Genomic DNA, 22,209 nt, shown 5'->3' on the forward strand with positions numbered 1-22,209 from the left:
ATAGGGACTCTAAGGGTGTGCATCTCATATTTTGATTTTGTATTTTATTTATTTTTCCAATTTTAATGCCATTTGAACTTAGATAAATTTTGTTGAATTTCTCTCTGAATATAGTGTTGTAGGGGGTGAAGTCTATCCACTTCTCCACAAAAGCTGCTCAACAGAATTGATTGAGCTTCTACGTGTGTTTCATTGGAACTCTAATGGTGTGCATCACATACCTTGTTCATCCAGTTTCTTAATTTTGTCACTTTTACAGATGTTTGAACTTACTTGAATTTTGTTCTATTCAGTCTGTTCGTTCCATCCAACAGGGGTGTAATGCTATCCACTTCTCCTCAAAAACTACTTTATGGAATTCATTTAGATTACACATGTGCTTTATAAGGACTCTAAAGGTGTGCATCTCATATTTTGATTTTGTATTTTATTTATTTTTCCAATTTTAATGCCGTTTAAACTTGCATAAATTTTGTTGAATTCCTCTCTGAATATAGTGTTATAGGGGATGAAGTCTATCAACTTCTCCACAAAAGCTGCTCAACAGATTTGGCCTTCTATGTGTGTTTCATTGGGACTCTAAAGGTGTGCGTCTCATACCTTGTTCATCCAATTTCTTAATTTTGTCACTTCTACAGATGTTTGAACTTGAATTGGCTCTATTCATCCAGTTCGTCCCATACAACAGGGGGTGTACTTTATCCACTTCTCCTAAAAAAACACTGCACAAAACTCATTTAGCTTACATATGTCTTTTATAGAGACTCTAAAGGTGTGCATCTCATATTTTGTTTTCGTATTTTATAATTTTTTGTATGTTTAGAGAATTTTGAACTTAGATAAATTTTCCTGAATTTCTCTCTGATGATAGTGAAATAGGGGATTAAGTCTATCCTCTTCTCCACAAAAACTGCTCAACAGAATTGATTAAGCTTATACATGTGTTTCATTGAGACTCGAAAGGTGTGCATGTCATAGTTGCATAGATGTTTATTGAACTTGTTCGTGAATTTTGTTCAATTATTGATCTTTATATGTCTTATGAATGTCAGCAGGGGCATCCGTGTCCCTGGACACAATTTTTTCTTGTTTAATAATCTTTTTCTCTTCGTGTTGTAAACACTTTAGAAATTCTTCAGCCGCGTCTTGTCCTCTATAAATAACGGGAGGGTTAGTTTGACCATCACAACGAACGACCACATACCCGAACCCACACGCTTCGTGCTCTTGTACTTTTTGTGTGAAACTTTGATTAGTGGATTGAGCTTGACTGTATCTATTGGTTTAATGATAGCTTCGAAGTCGGCGTAGATAATATATGGTACTGGCATTTGATTTTTGTGGTCGATAAATTTCAAGATGTTTTTTTCTCTCGGCATATCTATTCGTACGGCTGTCTCCCCTACACCTAGGCAATCAACCCTATGCGAATCTAGCAGATCAGCCCTAGAAAACCCGTGAAGGCACCTTTCACAAAAGTGTTTCTTTTCCCTGTGTTTCATTGATTGTACAACAGTCGGCTGATATTCTTTATCCATGTGTAGTGATATTTTTCACCTTGTTGGATCATAAATATATTGATCATTTTACGACAATCCTTATACAATAAAGGACTTATCCTGTGTACTATTACGTTTTTACCTTCGTGTCCGAAAACGTTTATGGCTAAGTCTTGATTCTGTTGTTCTATTTTTTGGATCTGAGAGATGGGGGTGGGTTCGTCTATACCTTCCCAATTGAGCCCGTCATCTTCTGGATAACTGGTAATTCTATCGGAATGTTTTTCAACTGGAAATTTAGCGGATCTTATCGCTATCCTCATACAATTGTTGCCTCGGTTTTTAACCATAGCTTGTTTTTTCTTGAAATACTCAGACAGGGGTAAGTACGGTATATAGTTTGCTATATCCAGGTAGATCATGTTAATCTTGTCAACAACCCAACCAGAACCCATATTAGTGTAACGTTCTAGTGTTTCTCGAATTTTTTCTAATGATCTGTCTATAGAAGAGTTGATAGTGTCTGCTTGTGTTGTAACTTCTTGATTACCTCTGAAGTAAACATTGGTGTATTCAGTTGTTTCATTCGACTGTTGTTTCTCTAGTGTTATGTTTAACGTGAGTTGAAATTTAATACCTCTTAAATCTTTCAGTTCTTCGTTTACTTTGTCAAATACCAATGGTTTTATATCTTCAAAGTCTATGTTTCTTTGAACTTCCATCTTCCAACCTCTCAAATATTTACCTACAGCATTCTCAGTAGGCATGAATTGTAATTCTATAGGTTTTTGTTCTTTCAGTAATTCAATGAGCTCAGATTTCCTCATATGAGAATAACCTCGCATTCCACGTTCACGAGCTTGCTTTTTTAGTTCTTTCACAGTAGGTGTTTTTTAATACTTTAAACCTAATAAATCTAGTAATTCATGTTTTCTCATACGAGAATAACCTTGAAGTCCACGGTCTCATGCTTGCTTTTTCAATTTATGTACTGTAAACATATCATAAAGTGTAATCTAACCCGTAACATAAACCTTTCGTACATTGAGGGACTTGATGCCCTTTGCTTCATGAAATGTGACACTCTCATGGTTAGAAAAAGACATAAACACAGTCTTCCTCTGGAAAACTATTTTACAGGTAGATAAAAGTTATAGGTTTACAAATTAATAGGATACTTATTGATTCCATGCCCCGTACACCATAGTCTTCTTCTTTCTAGTAAGACTATAGCTACTTTTTACAGGTGAGGTGAAAAGTAGTTATGTTATGGAATAGATACTTATTGATTGCTTGCCTTATATAGGATGACCCCATTACTCTTTCGACACTACAAGGGAGATAAATAGTCTTACTCTTGAAATCGAAAAATAAGACTATGGTTACTTTTCATATCTCCCTTTAAAGTAGTTATAGTCTTACTCTTTGAGAGTAAGACTATGGATACTTTTTACAGGGGAGCTAAAAAGTATTTGTGTTATGGGTTTATTGTCCCGTACCACATAGTCTTTCGAGTAAGACTGTGGTTACTTTTTACAGGGGAGATGAAAAGTAGTTGTGTTATGGATTTATAAATTAATATGAGTTAGGAATAGATACTTATTTATTCCTTGCCTTATATAGGCTGGTCCCGTACCCCCATTGTTTATACTACTCGGGTTCGATCCCCGACCGCGTCATAACAAAAGACGTTAAAATATGGTACTTGTTGGTCCCTGCCTGGCGCTCGGCATTAATGGGTACAACAAGGACTGGTCGGCTCGGAGTCAGTATACTGTGTCTGAGTGGGGTATTTATGCTTCACTGCGGCATGGTATCTCAGTGAGCTAGCACTATAATACCAGCTTAAGTCTGGGCTAGTACAAACAGCCGCACATACACATACACACGTATGCACGTCGTCATATGAGCGAAATATTCTCAAGCACGATGTTAAACCCAATTTCACCTCACCTTGAATAGGTGCTTAAACTGGGTATAGGTATTTCTGTAATCATTATCTTCTATCAAAACATTTCTGTCCTTTATTTGTGACATAATTGAAATGTAATCATTTCAGAAATCTGCAGCAAATATCCACCATTCTCCATGCAATCATTTTGTACACCATGCACCATAAACCCTCACAGATACCAACAAATATTTCTGTAATTTCCACTCAGTTTGTAATTTGTATTTTGAAAATGTTGTATTATGATATTTTGGTATTTTGATTTACAATTTAACTGTGTTTATCTTCAGATTTCTTGAACATTGTTTCACACCTCTTTGTTGTATACCTGCTATATATCTCAAAACTGTTAATGTGTCAGTGCTAACTTCAAGATAAAGGCACAAATTTCTGAAGTAAAGTTGGGAAATTGTTAATTTGTGAAGTTTGAAATTGAGGTATTGATAGATTCAAAATATTGCGGTTCGAGATAGCAAATTGCCAAATGGAAATCAAGGACAGGTAATCTGAGATTGCAAGAACCATAGTAATGGACCCAGGGCTTGGTATAGGTTTACTGAAATGGAATCCCTGGAGATTAAAAGATGTAGTTCCTGATGCCACAGACCATTTTAGCATCTTTATGTTATGTGTCCACTAGGGTGGGTATTTTAGAGAACTTTCATATTGCGATATATTGCCATGCGAAAGCATATATTGCGATATGTATTGCAATATATTGCAAGAAATTTTTTAAAACAAAAAAACTACTTCAATATGATCGAGTTAAAACACAACAAAATCACTTTGGTTGATTAAGCTTTAATAAAAACTTGTAATCATGAGGAAACAAGGAAGAGAACAATTTAATATCAACACAGGGGTTACCAGTTTGAACTAGTTTCTCCACTCTCGAAAAAAAAGCCCTGAGATTTAAAACATTCAGATCCAAAACATTGCGAAACATTTGAACAAAAATTAAGAACACAACTTCAAACCGAACTTAAAGTCCAGTGTGAAAAACGGAAATATCCGAAGATTTCCTAGTGTTACGATGTTTTCCAAATGCATTTCGAAATATTGTTTTTCGATCAGCGTATCACAATACGTATCGATTTCATGTCTGAACCGGTAAATACCGGTAAACCGGTTAAATTGGGCAGCCCTAGTGTCCACTAATAGTTCGTCAACTGGTTTATATTCTTGGTTTAAGTGTCATGAATGCACATCACCCGTGAAGGTCTGGGTTAGAATACTGATCTTCAGCAACCCATGCTTGTCGTATGAGGTGTCACTAACGGGATCGGGTGGTCAGGTTCGCTGACTTGGTTGACACATGTCATCGGTCTCAATTGCGCAGATCGATGCTCATGCTGTTGATCACTGGATTGTCTGGTCCAGACACGATTATTTACAGACCGCCGCTATATAGCTGGAATATTGCTGAGTATAGCGTAAAACTAAACTAACTCATGAACTCTGAATCAATGAATGAATGAATGAATGAATGAATGAATGAATGCACATGTATAATTTGTTTTAGTCACTATAGCGCTGAAATACTGCCAATGTGACTAGAAATCTTAATTCACTAACTCACTCACTTGTAAATTTACATTTATTCCTTTATCATAGAAATACTTTATCATGGTAATTACTGAAAATTGTTCTCAAAATAACCTCTAAAAATCCTAGAGAATGGGTACAATGTGTGAAGCCCATTTCTGGTGTTCCCTGCCATGATATTGGTGGAATATTGCTAAAAGCGGAGTGAAACTAAACTCACACACTCACTCACTCCCTGAGAGGAAGGCAGTAGGGTAGCCTAGTGGTTAAAGTGTTCATTTGCCAAGCCAAAGACCTGGTTCAATTCCCTACATGGGTACACCATGTGAAGCCAATTTCTGGTGTCCTCCACAATGATATTGCTGGATATTACTAAAATAAGGTGTAAGACCATTTTATTTAAATTACCTTTACATTAAAAGGGCACCAGACAAATTATTCATGTTTAAATTCAATCCGGACAGATAGCTGGTTATTGCTGGTGGGTTATTGTGTTGCTGCACACTCGACACTGAAGGAGATTATTAACCGAGGCTGTTTCCATATCATTAATATCATATATTAGGAATAAAAATTGTATTATGCAAGCCTTTGGTTAGCATAATACATCTTTTTTATTCCTAATATATGATATTAATGATACGGACACACCCGAGGTTAATAATCTCTTTATCATATAATGTGATTCTTAAAATTACTCTAAAAAAAGAAGCAAATCCCACGTGCATTCGCGTATTAGAATACTAAGCGGTACACCAAGGTGAAGGTCGGTCATGACGACGGCATATGGTTATGACTAGTTGCTAATACAGTGCAAACAGTACTCATGCATGGAATAAGACCTTTCTGTCTAAAAAGAACCAAAAAATCGGGCAGCATTTTCTTGGCAGTGTTTCTAGTTTCTATTTTGCGGGTAATCACCTCATCAATATCAGTTTCTGATACCTGACGGAATCGATTCGTCGTTTGTGTTTTGATCGATAGATCAAATTCCTCGGTTGGTACCTTTCTTAGATGATCGCCTTTCATTCGTGCCTCATAATCCGTACCTTCAATTTGAGCAATTACTCCGTTTTATGTTTTCCAAAGTCAATTACTGCAGTAACGAATCCAGAACCTCTGTTATCAATTCTTACAGAATCACCAAGTTTGATAATGGGGGCAGCCATGTTTGTTTACAAACTCGTCCACGCAATGTAAACTCGCGACAGCGTCATCAATGAAATGTTAACGTTTTAGGATTCGCACGGCATGTGTGGAGTTTTGTGAAAGTAGTGCGTGCGTGGATTGATGTAATTTGCATAGTTATCAGATTTGGATACCAAGTTTTGTCAGATTGCATTACAGTGCACCAATAACACCCTCCATTAGATGATAAATTGTCATATCTGTCATATTATTCATATTATTAATCATATTATTTTGTCCTTCCACCAAACCCTCCTGTTATGCTGCAGCACTAAATGAAATGATTTGCCACAGGTCCATATAATTCTAATAGAAACAATTGAAAAGGAGACCCGTTAAACTCTGAGATTTGTTCTCCCAATATTTTCACGAGGGCTACTGTCAGTTATATTGTAGCTGCTTGTTTCTATACAAATGTTCTATTATTTGAAATGCTTTTCCACAGGTCTATATAATTCTAATAGAAACAATTGAAATGGAGACCCATTAAAATTTGATATGTGGTCTCCCATTACATCAGAGCTACTTTGAGTTATTTTGTAGCTGATATTTCTAACAACATGGGTACAATTTGTGAAGCCCATTTCTGGTGTCCCCCGCCGTTATGTTGCTGGAATATTGCTAAAAGCGGCGTAAAACCAAAATCAGTCAGTCAGTCAGTCTAACAACATGTTATATTATCTGAGACTAAGCATCAGTGGTCCTGGGACTGTCACTGATGCTGCTACCACCACATCCCTGCAACAGCTGCTCGTGTCTTGTTTCATGCAGGAATACTCTGTATGCTTCGTCATTGCTAACACAGTTGACATCTCTATAATTTACGTTTACGATTTCCATATATATTACATTTGTTCTGCCATGTGTGAATAAAGTTTACATCAGTGAAATAATGGTTTTTGGGCAAGACAATCTTTTTTAGGGATTTCTGGAAAAATATTTCTGGTGCAAAGGAGCAGTTAAATTACATTTTTATAGGATAATTATATACCGCACATATGTACGCAACTAGTACATGCTCAAGGCACTGGTATTTTTTCTCTCGATCATTGGATGCCAGTCTCAACAGCACATTGTATTATCAATCTCAACTCCCTGGGGATCATACAACTCTTGCAGCCACTAGGCACACCGAGTTATTGAGGCTTTCCCATCCTTACGAGGTACCCATTCACAGCTGGGTGGACTGGGAGTGGGACACATGGTCACTGTACTTTGTCCAAGTTTACTGCACGTTGCTGTACCCGCAACTACCGTAGGTGTTTGCCACCATCTGGTCATATACCAACGGATCTGTGGGTTCTTTTAAGTGCACAGGGTTGTGGTCAGTTATAAGCTTGTTACATCAGAGTTGAGGGCCTTGTTTTGAAAATGTATGTCTGTGTGTAATAAGTGCGTGGTATTCTCCAGGTATAACCAGGGTTTGTATATGTTTTTCCAAGTACTCATATTGACATGAGGGGTGGCCTATTGGTTAACGTGTTCTTGTCAACCAAAGACCTTGGTTCAATTCCCCATGATATCGGTACATTGTGTAAAGCCCATTTCTGGTGTCCCCAGCTGTGATATGCTGGAATATTGTTAAAAGCAGCGTAAAACCAAACTCACTCAAATTAACATGACACCTACCTGTCAAGGCTACCATAATGAAAACTCAGTGATGCAGGCTATGTTAATTATAAACAATACAAGTGTAAGTAACAAAATCATGCAGATCATGCATACAACTTTACGGATAACAACTTCTTGTTTAAAGCATAGGATGACGTTTTGATGTATATTTTGATGTTAATATGCTAATATGAATCTACCACAAATTGTCACTCTTTGCAATATAGAAAAAGTTATTTTCCATAAAAATGTTTGGTTTACTATTTACTCACTAAATTCTAGGATGCCGATCACACAATAACATCATTTCAGATTTGTGATTATTCAAAATAACTAGAATTTTGAAGAAACAACTAGATTGTTACTAGTCTCAGTGGTCTGGTAACCGATAACAAAATTCTGATTCTTATTGACTTTGATTTTCCATTGTATTCATGAAGCATAATGACTACTTGAAAGTGTGCGAGACAGTCATAAACGTTAAGTGAGTGAGTGAGTTTAGTTCCATGCCGCACTCAGCAATATTCCAGCAATATGGTGGCGGTCTGTAAATAATCGAGTCTGGACCAGACAATCCAGTGATCAACAGCATGAGCATACCCCACTGCCCCTTGTCTCATGTCATCAAAGGACAGAAGTTAAGACTCTGGCATGCAACCTCCCAAACTGTGCCATTGATTTCTTTATACTGCAGCCTTCAGAATTCATGCTAGTCCTTGAGTGAGTGAGTGAGTTTTGTTTTACGCCTCACTCAGCAATATCCCAGCTATATGGCGGAGGTCTGTAAATAATCGAGTTTGGACCAGACAATCCAGTGATCAACTGCTAGTCCTTGAACCTGTGTTATAAGGTGCTGAGGGTAAGTAAAAATCCAAAGATGATACCCAGTGATTTATACAGACATAAGAATTTTTTACAGATCCGCAGATTTCGAAGGTTTTTGGTTTCATTTTGAACATTTTTTAGATCGATGTAAATCTGCAAAAAATACCCCCTTTGCTGTTCTTATGTCTGTTTATAGCATTTGAGGGCTGGAATATGAACCTGTTCTAATGGTTTTATTTTGTTACAAATTTGAAATGAATATGTCTCCGAGAAAATGGAAACATTATGAACATTTTTGTCGTGTTCAAACTGGACTAGTACAAACTCGGGGGACTGAAGCTGCAGAAAATTGATGTCATTCAAAGATTAGCTTATGAATATTAATAAAATATTAAATAACACCTGTTTTTTATGACAAAAGTTGATCATTACATGACAGATTAACGAAAGTAATATGAAAGTAATATGATCTGCTCGTATTCAGTCAGTCAGAGTGAAATGTGAACTCTCTGTTTCCACGATCCATACTGGGATATTGGAACTGGACTGGAGATAACAGGCTGTTGTTGGTAGATGTAACTCAACCATCCTGTACAATCACAGGTCACAGGTCACTGACAGGTCATCTTCGGAGCTGACCAACCACACCTAACACACTGTATTATTTGCCAGCTGTCAACAGTCTTTGTGTCCTTACAAATAAAATTTTGACTCTCTCACTATAGAATAAACAGGGAAATCAAGATGATGATTGACAAAAATCTTTCAAAAAGCTGTAATGATCTGTATATTTTAAGATACCTTTGTTATATAAGTCATCCAATTTCTTAACATGAATCAGAATTGGTCAAAACTGTGTTATACTTTTAGGGCTTTTCTCTTATGTTTGATTGGTTGGTTGTTGCGGAATGTAGCACTCAGCAATATTCCAGCTAGACGGCGGTGGTCTGTAAATAATCGAGTCTGGACCCGACAATCCTGTGATCAACAGAATGAACATCAATATACACAATTGGGATACGATGACATGTGTCAATCAAGTCAACGAGTCTTATATTTGAACATGAGCATGTCTTTTATATTTGAACATGAGCATGTCTTACATGCAAGTCAGTTTTCTCAGTGAAATGTAGGTAGCGGCAAAATAAACATATTGTGAAAGAATATAATAGGTGTTTGGTAGTTGGTCTTTTGTGAGGTTCAAAAACAGATATGTTTTTGTTACTTTAAAGCCATACTCACTAATTTGAGCATAGATCAATGCTCATGCTGTTGATCACTTGATTGTCTTGTCCAGACTTGAGTATTTATAGACTATATGGAATATTGCCGAGTACGGCGTAAAACAACAAACACAAAATGGAGCACGACAAAACCCTTGTGAATGTTGGAAAGAAAACAAATGTTATTAGTTATACACTACTTCAAAGTTGACATACATTTCAAGATAGACCATCAGGGCTCCAGAGGGGGCCTTATCGGCGTATGTGCGGCTAAAAAATATGCATGATACGGTAGGAAATAATTTAGAAAACGTAGTGGTGGTGTACAGTCTCAGAATCATTTACAGATGTATTTATCTGAAAAGGTATTTTTTTATTGTTTATTGCCCCATTTACACAAGAGTAGCAATGTTGTGGTGCATATATGAAACGAAACACAAGATTACTGATACTGCATTAAATTCCATTCAGTACTCGAAATGTACTCTTAAGGTTTTCCAGTACTCCTATACTGCAAAAATAAGGAGTACGTACTCCTGATGTTGAAAAATTATCTGGAGCCCTGGACCATCTTAGCCCAGATTTTGATATTTGCTCTGCCAACCTCACAAAACCTACCCTACCCATCCTGGTGTGTTTCACTAACCTAATGTGTGTCTGTTGCATATCCACTTCATGGGTTCCACCATTTCAATCTGGCATGAAGTTACAGTATTAGAAAGAACAATGAATGTTTGGTGTCCTTATCATTGTGGTCATAACTAAGTTAGAATTGAAACATTTATCTCAAATATCACAGGATGTTAAAAGACACAGGACATATGTTACATTTGAACTCTGCATGATATAACCATGGTAACTGAATTATTGTTCAGGACTGAAACTCACTGCTGTGTTTCCAGGCAACATCTACAGTGATGGAAGACTGGTTGGAGACTCAGATGGGGTGCAGAATGCCCACTTTGGGGTCACTGCAGATGGATACATCTATGTAGGGTAAGTTGTGCTTCTGATGCTGAGCATCCTCAAGATCATCATTAGGGAATATTCCCTATAGTGTCTTCCTGGGATTCAATGTTGCTGTGATATAACATTGTACATGCATGTATATAGCTACGTACGGTGGTAGGACAATAGGCCCACAAGGACATAACACCCTCAGACAAAACACCCCTAGGCTAAATGCCCCCAAGACAAAAAGCCCTCAATGGGTAGGACAAAAGGTCCTCAATGAAGAGATGTAATAGAATACCAACAAATCTTTTTTTCATTCCCACATGAATACAATATAATATAACATTAAATAGCATATGTAATAGCACATACTTCACAAATGTAAATCACCAAGCACATAATACAGTTGTGCAGTTGATACTTGTACTACAGTTCTTACCAGTCTAATATTGTGTCCTGCCCAACGAAATCAAACATAAGAGGAAGTGACCAATTTAAGCCAGTTCTCTGAAACAACATTTAGCAGACTTCATTCCATTGTTACAATAACAACGTCGTCACTGAGGAGCCTGTAACAACTGGCAGCAGTGGGAGGAATTGCTTAGAAAACATCATGTTATCACCTGTCAACTCAAAATATACACCAAGGGTGTTTTATCCTATGGGTTGAAATTTGCAAGGTTTTTGTCCTGGGGGCATTTAGCCTAGGGTTTTTTTGTCAGAGGGCTTTTTATCCCAGTGGGCTTATTGTCTGCTCACCCTAAGTACGTAGCTGTTTGAAACCCATTTCTGGTGTCCCAACCGTGATGTTGCTGGAATATTGCTAATAGCGGTGTAAAACTATGCTGGCTCATTCAAGTAGCACCCGTCAAGATCCGGGTTAGAATTGGTCTTCAGCAACCCATGCTTGTAGTAAGAGGCAACTAACTGGAACAGGTGATCAGGCTTGCTGACTTGGTTGACACATGTCATCGGTTCCCAATTGCGTAGATCGATGCCATATAGCTGTAATACTGCTGAGCGCGGTGTTAAACAAACCAACAAACCATCTTTCACGTAGCTGTTTGTACTTATGAGAGTGCAGACAGAAGCTGGTTTTATAGTGCTAGTCCACGTACAGTACAACCAGAAATTATTGAGAATTTAAAGATTGTAATTTTTAAAAGAAATTTCACTCATTACTCCAAATTAAATGTGAATATTAGCAGAACATAATTCCACATTCAAAGACAGGTGAACACTTAGTATTTTGTCAAGTCACCATGGGCAGCAATGCAGGCTTCAATGCGGTGGGGCATACTACTGATCACAGAAGTTAGAAAGTTGTGGTCCATGCTGTCCCAATATCGGACCACCTCTTCTTTCATTTCAGCAATATTTGTCAGATTTTTCATATTGACGCTTTCCTTCATAAGTCCCCAAAACATTTTCTATTGGATTTAGGTCAGGGCTATAGCTTGGCCAATCTAATAATGTCATATTTTGGGTCTGAAACCAGGCCTGTGAATGCTTTGAATGATGTTTTGGGTCGTTGTCCTGCTGGAAAATCCAAACATTTCCATAGAACACGTGAGCAGATGGAAGTAAATGTCCCTCTAGAATATCTGTGTACCGCTCACTGTTCATATTCCCTTCAAATACACAGAGGGGGGCGTTGCCCCTAACAGATATGCCACCCCACACGTTAAATTTCGGACTGTACTTTGGGCGCTGATACAAAGATTTTTCAGTTTGTTTGGTCCAGAATTTCAGTGTATTAGGAAACAGCCACACAGAACTTTCATCTGAGAAAATCACATTGTCCCAGTTAAAATTTCTATGCTGTAAGCACCATTTCAACCTTCGCTCGACTTTTCTGCCAACCCATGGCATGCAGCTCAGTTCTAATTGTCTCCTTACAGACAGCCACAGTTCCTCTATCAATCATATCCAGCCTTAAGTTTTCTAAACTCCTTTGTTTGTTTTTAGAAACAAGAATACCCAGCCACCTCCTGTCACCGACAGTCAATTTTCAGGGCCTAACCTGCGCCTCCCTGCGCTCAATGCCATATCGATTTGCAATATTTTTCAAAAACGATAAACAATGGACAAACGGATGCCTGTTCTACTTGAAATCACTTTACCTGATCTGATGTCCATGTTATAATACTCTAAAATCAAATTCCTCTTCTCTAAATCATCCATAAATGTCGTCTGCTAGCTAGTAAACAAAGGGGGATAACTCTTAACAAACGAATGAAAAAGGATTAACAGAGTTGTCTCTCTTGAATGAAACCAAGCACCTGATAGCCGGTTAAGGTTGTTTAGACTAGAAATCCAATTAAACATATTCCTAAAATTCTCAATAATTTCTGGTCATACTATAGATACCATGTCTCTTTTTTAACATGAATACTAGGGCTGCAACGAATACACTATGTGGCGAATATGATACGTATCATGAATATTGGGTAACCAATAAGAAAAATTATTCACGAATACAATATTGTAGTTAAGTGATTGATGTACAATATGGAACGCCCATGTTGACAGTTTTGATTTGTCACAGCAATTACCAGTGATCTCATGACACTCAAATTTGGTATGTAATAGTTATAGTCGACAGTACCACGTGCAGTCTTGGCAAACTAACATGACTTGCACTACTGCAATGCTAGTACATATTCAGTCCTTGCATATCTCACTTTGGAAAAGGACATAAGGGTTCAAGTAAAACATGCTCCCTTAAAAAATCGTAAATATTCATTAATATTCATTAATATTCAGTTCTGGTGACCTGACGAATAACGAATTGAATTCATGAAGGGCTACGGTTTCGATTCACCGAATATGCGAGTGAATCGTTACAGCCTTAATGAAATAATTAGCCCACTCAAACAGAAGATACAGATATCATTGCACTGTCCACTTAGTGCCAACACCAGGCAGGGTAACAACAAGACCCATCTTTTAACATCGTTTGGGTTGATGAGGCTGGCGATTGAACAACCAACCTTCACCTCTCCGTGTTAACCTGTCCCACTTCACAAAGACATCTTAGTGCTAAGAAGATCATTATTCCCATACTTTAATCTAGATGTATGACAGTCGAAGTGCTAGGATGATCAGGTTTCATGTATAGGATCCTTTTTTTTGTTACATCTTATCCCAGGAAGTGAAATTTTTTATTTTGCTCACAATATTCTAGAGTTGTTTTGGATGTAGCTATCATGGCAGACATTTGATGCAGTTCATCACGGAAATGTCATCTTCCGAAACTGCTGTGATAGTACAGGGATAATATGATATGAAACGTTAAGAAACAAATTACTGTACAATGTATACTGATGCTTCAAATCGCTCGCCCACAATTGTCTGTGTACTGCAATATTACTGAAAGCAATGACAACAGTTATTCTCAAATTTCAAGATTGTTGTGTAGGCTGTATGCTAGACTGTGAAATATTGATGACGGTGGCATGTTTGTGATTCTAAACAGGTGGTCGGTCATTATTTATAATGCCTGGCTATATGTTCCACTGAAGCTGAGATAAGTGTTGGTTAGGGTTGTAGATATGGCATGTAATTGTTCAGTGATCCTGAATGGTGTTTCAAAGTAACAAGACATTGGGTCCTATAAGTTTCAGATGTCTGTCTGACCCACTGAAAATTCACAAGAACCGTAGAATTTTTAAAAATCAAGCACATTTCAGGTTTGATATTTCTTATAATTGGCATTGAAATTATTAACAAGTGTAAAATTTATAAACAGCAAACAAGTGTCATATGTCACATATAACGAATTCAGTCAGTCATTGTGAAATATACAGTCGGACACTGGCGTCGGCGGGTTGTAGACTTCCATCGGACCGTTGGCAAATCTGCCGGAATTATCCGAGGGTCCGACGCTATTCGTGAACACTGATTGTTATATAATTTTGGACAGGATTGAGCTGCAGGTTGTGTTGCTTAGTGGAAATGTAACTACCTTTAGTTCAGACTTTAAAGTGTAACAGAAAACCACACACTGGTGTCACCGTTGTGAATGTTAAACAATTCAGTAGACATGAATTTCCTCGTATGTAGTAAGTGTGAACTAAAAGTGAATTTCTTCATAAATTTATGATGTAATTAAGGTAATTGATATGGGGAACTAGACATGAATCTCTTTAGACAATATGTAACAAGAAACTAAATATACTGAACATCATTGAAAACGCACCACCTGTATTAGTTTGGATTTCCAAGAGCATGAATGAGCAATAGGTGTATATTTTGCATACTTTTGTAGTCCAATGATTGGTAAAGAAAAGAACCAGCAAAACTGAACTTTTAATTCAGCTGACCATGAAAGAAAGATGGAGTCAAATTGGAAAGTCAGTAACGTGTATGACCACCAGCAGCAACACAAGCTGTGCAACGTCTCCTCCTTGAACTGATAAGTCTCTGAATAATATTTTTAGGCAATGCATTCCACTCTTGTTGCAAAGCATTCTCAAGTTCCCCAAGGTTGTTGATCTGTGGGCGACGTGAGAGGCGTTGGCCGATGTAATCCCATGTAATGTTCTGGCAGCTGGCAACGTACGATCCTGAATATGACGCCGAACAATGTCTCAATCTTGGCGAGGGGTGGTAACGTGTACCTGGCCAGGACCTTGGCGGTCCCTGGTGGTTCCTGTTTGTTGGTACCTGTTGGCAAGTCTTATGATGGTGGAATGATGGCAACCAAATCGTCTGGCAATAATCCTGCTTGATGTGCCAACCTGCAACATGCCCAACGCCCGTTCTCGTTCCTCTGGTGACAATCTTGGCATTGCAAAATAAACTTTACTTGCGGAGGTACAGCTAAAATGAGAACGTTTTTTTGCCGACGGTCATTTATACCCCTAATCAGCATGTTTTACGCATGCAATTTGTACTTTTCGTGTGTGTGTTGTGCATGAATTTTGTTGTTGTCATGTGATGTGTTCCATGATGTGTTCGGGCAATACGTTCTTTATTGTACAGCATTATTTATTGTCTTTTGTGTTATTAACAACATTTCCAACATTCATTTTCACTCTCAAAACAATCCTATTACCATATTTCAAAATTTATAGGTGGTGTGTTTTCAGTGATGTTCAGTATATGAAGTTAAAAGTATTTTGGTATCTATGGCACCGAAAGTCCACTTCCCTTGTAGCTAACTATTGTGCGTCTGATTGCAACAAGCTATGAAAATATGTTGTACTTTCTGCCTGTTTGATGAGCTATGAAACATATTACATTTTAATGTACATTAGCACATTGATGAGATGTCAACCCAGTCTGACCTTAACACAAGCGAGCCTTCGTTTTACAGCATGTAGCACGTGCCAAGTCATACATTTGTGTAGTCCATTAAAAAGATTGTGTTCAATGTGTCTGTTCCCGCTTACATATGTCACAAAACACATTTTTGTAGTGTTTAGGCATTGTATGGGTATTGAACATCAAAAGTTGTAAAATATCTGTGGTCAAGTATCTTGTAGACAAATACGAGAAAACATTAAACAGGACCAGAGCTTTAAAAACTGAGAAATGAACAGGCTAGTTTAAATTTGTGGAAATACTGACTTATCTACTTTTATTTATTTTTAACCACAATAAATGGGCAGAATATTTTTGAATTGTTGGCATATTTTTATGAGATGTATCTCAAATTTTATGTAAGGCTACGGAATTGTTTGTAGTACTGGTCTAACTTGTGACCTGGAATAATACAATTTGTTGTTACCATGCAGGGTGGTTGATGGACATAGCTAGCGGGGGGTTGATGTGTGAGGTGGTGCAGGCTAGTGGTCTAAAGCTCCAAGACAGCAAGTGCCAGGTGCTGATATCTTGCCTGTGACTGGTTTGTTATTTAGCCTGTGGACCAAAAGGTTGACAGGTCTTTATGGTGCTGTCACTATACTGTAAATCACGAAATTTTTGCGAGCATGATATATTTGCGAAAATTGCAAATGACTTGAGCTGTCAAAAGTATCATGACACGATTTACTGGTCAAACAGAATAAACAGTCATCAAATCAAATAACATGGTGTTTATTATTCACCAAGTTCATTTAATCAACAACAGATCCAGACAATACATCAGTTAAGCAACAACTTGGGGGAACACTAATACCAGCACTACTAGTACTCACATGTCACTTATCAAACAAGGCATACTGGAAGAAAAGTTACTCAATCAGTACGTCTGATTGTCCAGACAGGTGCCTGGATAGGTTTCATCACACTTTTCTGGAGATCAACAAATTTGGTCATTAGATTTACATTAGGTAGAACTTTCAGTTGCAATCTATTTTTGAGAATTAGGCAAGTCACAAAAATATCATGATGCAAGAATGTCTGTTGGTAGCCACTCACAAAAATATTGTGACGCAAAATTTTCGTGATTTACAGCAGAGACCATATAATAATCTATTATATGGTCTCTGTTTACAGTACCTAATGTACAGTACATTCACCCTGAGAAAGAACCCACCCATCCGATGGTAGATGACAAGAAACACATATACTTTCATCCATCTGCAGCAGAATTGACAAAATGAAAGCTGTCCCTATGGGCAGTTGTCTTTGAAAGTGGCGATGCTAACCACACAAGGAATATATTTGACGGTACCCAATATGTGAGGTGGTTGTAACACCATCTGGCACATATAGACAGTATGAGTTGTATACTCACCAGGAAGTAGAGAATGACAACTGGCATGAATTATCATATTTAACTGATTATGGTACCTGGATTAGTGCAGTATATAAATATATAATATGATAATAATATAAATATGACAATAATAGTAATCATGATACATAATGATGGGTTATTTTCCATTTTGTTGTTTATTGAAACAAAATGAGAAATTTATGGTATTGTTTGTATCATCATCAGTTTGTGTGTATTATGACGTGATTACTTTATCCTTCAGAGATTGGATGAAACACCATGTACAACAGTATGTCAGTGTATTACAATACTATAAGCATATTTGCATGTTCTATCATCTCACCTCAACTGATCAGAACCATTTTGACCGTTATGATATTGATAATAACTGATTTTCATTTTTACAGGGAAATGATAAGGTTGGCCTCAGGTAGCAAAAAGTTTCCAGATAAGTTACAAACAGTTGGTCATGGCAGGACGACCCTTTGACTTTATTTCCCATTTTCATGCAGAGAAAATCTCTTTGTCCATGTGCAGGTATCTCTCCGAGCTGGATCTGCTGACTCAGCACTTTACCCAGCTGGTGGGGGGCGTGTTGTGGATCCTGAGGGAGGGGGAGATCTATGTGGACGAGAGTGTCAAGATAGAGTGTTCTGACACAGAAGAAACAGGTATATATACACACACACATGTATATAAGCTCAATGACATCATAAGCTTGTAAAACTTCAAAATATTTGGTTGTAGTGGATTCAGAGATGAGTGCGTGTCCCTATCCCACGCATATGTAGTTAGATTACTTGTGATATTTTTGTGTAATGTCACAAACCCAAAGTAATGAGCAGATACTAATATCAAGATTTTTCGATTTTAGTTTTTGTAAAAAGTCCAATATCTGATGTGAACAATTTGGCAACCATATCATAAATGTAAATACCATCCTGATTTCAGGAACACTGAGAGAGTTTGCTACAGTCAAGTCAGCTCGAGTCGCAGTCGGACATGACAAAGATGGCCGCATCCTCATTGCCCAGGTTGATGGGAAGACTGGAAGTCTGGGGTAAATACAGTGAAGTAGCCTCTGACGTTTTCACTGAAAAATCCCCACTTGATGTTGTTGTTTACTATGGTCAATTGTCGTCGTCTCAATTTCTGTAACCATGGAAACATGCAGTATTACTTGCCCATGTCCCCATTCAAAAACAAAAGTATTCATTTATGAGGTCTTTATCATCATGAATGTAAACGAACACTTTGTTTATTTTGGTTATCCTTATGGTACGTCACACAAATGACAGACCAATCATTCAATTATATTATTTTTTCTTCTCCAATGTCTTTTTTACATTAACCTATACTGCTCTGCATTTCAGCCATTTTGTCAGTTATTATATAATTTTGTACTGCATTTCAACCATTTTGTCAGTTATTATGTTTTTATACTGATATTATACTGCATGTGTCTGTACAAATTATATAATTCTGAATTATTTCAGCAGCTAAAGGTTAATATTTTTTCCGGCAATGGTTCAGGCCAGTCTTGATTATAATTGAACTCATGACTGATGTAACCCATGAAGGTCTGGGTTAGATTACTTCAGTAACCCATGCATGTGGTAAGAGGAGACTAAAAGGGATCGGGTGGTCAGGCTTGCTGACTTGGTTGACACATGTCATTGTATCCCAGTTGTGTAGATCGATACTCGTGCTGTTTAATCACTGGATTGTCTGGTCCAGACTCGATTATTTACAGACAGCCCTCATATAGCTGGATTATTGCTGAGTGTGGCGTTAAACAACAAACAAGCAAACGTAACTGATGTCTTGTCACCATGCCTTGCACTATGTCAATAACATGATATCAACCAATCACTTCAATCTAAGTATTATAGAATAGAATAGAATAGAATAGAATAGAATAATACTTTAATGCCTTTTCAGGATTTTGTGTTACATCAGCAGAGCTACTGACACATTAGAGAGATACCAAACATATTTACATAAATTCTTTGATTTAGATATCTTCACATTTGTTTAAGAGAGATATGGTACTTGGAATAAAGGATGTACAGGCTCTCTTAGTTTTCACAATTGGAACTTTGTATCGGCGGCCTGAAGGGAGAAGGTTGTATTCTGAATTTAAGTAGTGAGTACAGTCAGATATGATTTTGACAGCTTGATTCACGATTTGCCGCTCATATATTGATGATAAACATTCAAATCTGACTCCGGCGATTTTACTTGCAGTGTTAACAATTTTGTCTATTTTAGATTTGAGATGAACTGAGAGAGACCCGTACCAACAATGGAAGGAAAATGTTGAAATACTCTGAATAAATGCTACATAAAAAGATGACATCACAGATGGGTTAACATTAAAAGATCTCAGTTTACGCATGAGATGAAGACGTTGTTGATGATTATGAATCAAACCTCAAACATTGATGGTTTTTCTCTCAATATTTCAGAGTTGACCTCCAAGAGATGGCATCCATCTTGCTTGACCTTGGCTTCGTCAATGCCATTAACCTGGATGGTGGGGGTTCCGCCACGACTGTCATCAACAGTACACTTGTCAGTCACCCCTCAGATTTATGGTGAGAGCATCCCAATTATCTCCTCTTTTTCAGTGTTCTACATTTTAGAAAACCTTCTGTAGCCAATCTGAAAATTAAGGCCATTTGTGGGTAAACTCACAGTTAATCAACACATCAAATGGTGTGAGAGGTAGCAAATAGATTTTACTTGTTACAACCACCAGACATATTCAGCAATATGTGATAATCAACAGGTTGTTATGACAGACAGTGAGTTATTACTCTCTGAAATTTAGGTTGTCTGTGTTTAGTTACTCACTCACTGTAATATTGGGCGACACTGCTGGCTTACGACCTAACTGATTTTTGTTATCATTCTATCAGTCTGTTATTCTGTCACTCACTGTATTACTGGGTTGTCAGTGACACTCACTCAGTTTGATTGCCACTGTTAAGTCACTGAATGTAATTTTGGTTGTGAATGTTGGGTTACTCGCTCACTGCCTCACATATTCACTTGATGCCTCACTCACTCTCTGCTTCACTCATTCACTCACTTCCAGCTCACCAGGGGCGGAGACATCTTTTTTGAGAAATAGTGGGTGCAGTTAATTTTTACTCGTTTTCATGAGAGTTTCAATAGTTATTTACTAAACTTTCAGGACAAAAGGGTGTGTGTGCACCCCCCTTCTGGATCTACCTATGCTCATTCACTTACTCACTGCCTCACTCACTTGCTGCCTCACTCAATCTCTGCTTCACTAATTCATTCATTGCCTTACTCACTCTCTCACATATTCTCTTGCTGCCTCAGTCATTCACTCTCTGCCTCACTCACTCACTCATTCTCTGCTTCACTAATTCATGCATTGCCTTACTCACTCTCTGCCTCAATCCGTCTCTGCTTCACTAATTCATTCATTGCCTTACTCACTCACTCTCTCACATATTCGCTTGCTGCCTCAGTCATACACTCTCTGCCTCACTCACTGCCTCACTCATTCTCTGCCTTACTGCCTCACTCACTCGATGCCTCAATCACTCACTCTGAAAGAGATGAACTGATGAAATGCTAAAGCTCTGTTCCTGTTCATACAGTCCAGACAAGATGTTCAACTGTGAGCGCCGAGTGAGCACTATCCTGTGTGTGTACATGACCCAGACTGTGACCCTGAAGACTGTTCAGGGCATGGCAGCTGTGAGCTGGGAGTATGTAACTGCACAGGTCACTGGTCAGGGCGAGCATGTGACAGGCTGCAGTGTCCACAGGATTGTAATGGACATGGAACATGCACGTCAGGTGGGGTTGTCATGGATTGTTGTTCAATGCATAAAATGCCTAACGCCATATCACTGTCTTTTGTTTATTAAAAAATTTTTAAAAATTAAAAACATAATTTGTTCTTAATGTGTTTGATGGAAGCTGGAGTTATTTTGAATGCCGTTTCTTTGTATCTTTGTTTTAAATATTGGTCTGAAATCAGCCTTTAGAGGAATTTTCATTGTTTTTTATATCTTGCTTCATCTTTGCTCCTTGGGAAACTGACAACAAAATCTTCATCGTTGTTCATCATATTAAGACAGGAATTTATTTTTGTGTTTCTCAATGAATGAATATCATATGTAGCTTTTTCATGTCAGAGTGAAGAGAATGATCTTTCGTAAAACCAGTGTGATTTGCTGTCTTCTTTTTTCATGCTCTCCATCCCCCAATCCGTTAGTTTGTCATCAATGTTGGAAATACAGTGCCGTGCAAATATCTGAATTTCAGCTTGGTAATATAATGGACATGGTTTCAAATTTATGAGATTACTGAAGATTTATGGGTAATGTTTCTCATCACACTGTCTGCAAACATGTTGTTTTCAGAATAGCAGGTGTAGTTTGAAACTGAAAATATGTAATGTTTGTCTCTTAATTCCATCCACGGTATTATGTGTGTTGCAGATGGCTGTGTGTGTGACAAAGGCTGGTACAGCACCAACTGCTCACTGCCCTGTCCAGCTGGGAGGTATGGCTTCAACTGTTCCATGCAGTGCTGCTGTCAGAACGGAGGATTGTGTGACTCCGTCACTGGGCACTGCGGTTGTTCACCGGGATTCGCTGGCGAGTTCTGTCAGTCAGGTAGGTTGGTGTGACTCTTTAACTGGATAGTTTGATTGTTCACCAGGATTCTCTGGAGAGCTCTGTCAGGTAGGTAGGTTTGTGT

General features: G+C 37.8%; 1 protein-coding gene across 1 annotated transcript in view; it reads left to right on the forward strand.

The window, feature by feature from the left end:
• LOC124292369 (N-acetylglucosamine-1-phosphodiester alpha-N-acetylglucosaminidase-like) overlaps positions 1-22,209 on the forward strand; it is a 59,452-nt gene that overhangs the window by 32,839 nt on the left and 4,404 nt on the right. The window contains 7 exon segments of the mRNA XM_046729456.1: positions 10,745-10,838; positions 18,001-18,134; positions 18,415-18,523; positions 19,932-20,060; positions 21,099-21,144; positions 21,147-21,300; positions 21,948-22,124. Coding sequence (XP_046585412.1) covers positions 10,745-10,838; positions 18,001-18,134; positions 18,415-18,523; positions 19,932-20,060; positions 21,099-21,144; positions 21,147-21,300; positions 21,948-22,124 — 843 coding nt within the window.

Source organism: Haliotis rubra, unplaced genomic scaffold (genome assembly GCF_003918875.1).
Source record: "Haliotis rubra isolate DU_JTF1 unplaced genomic scaffold, ASM391887v1 Scf515, whole genome shotgun sequence".
NCBI lineage: Eukaryota > Metazoa > Mollusca > Gastropoda > Lepetellida > Haliotidae > Haliotis > Haliotis rubra.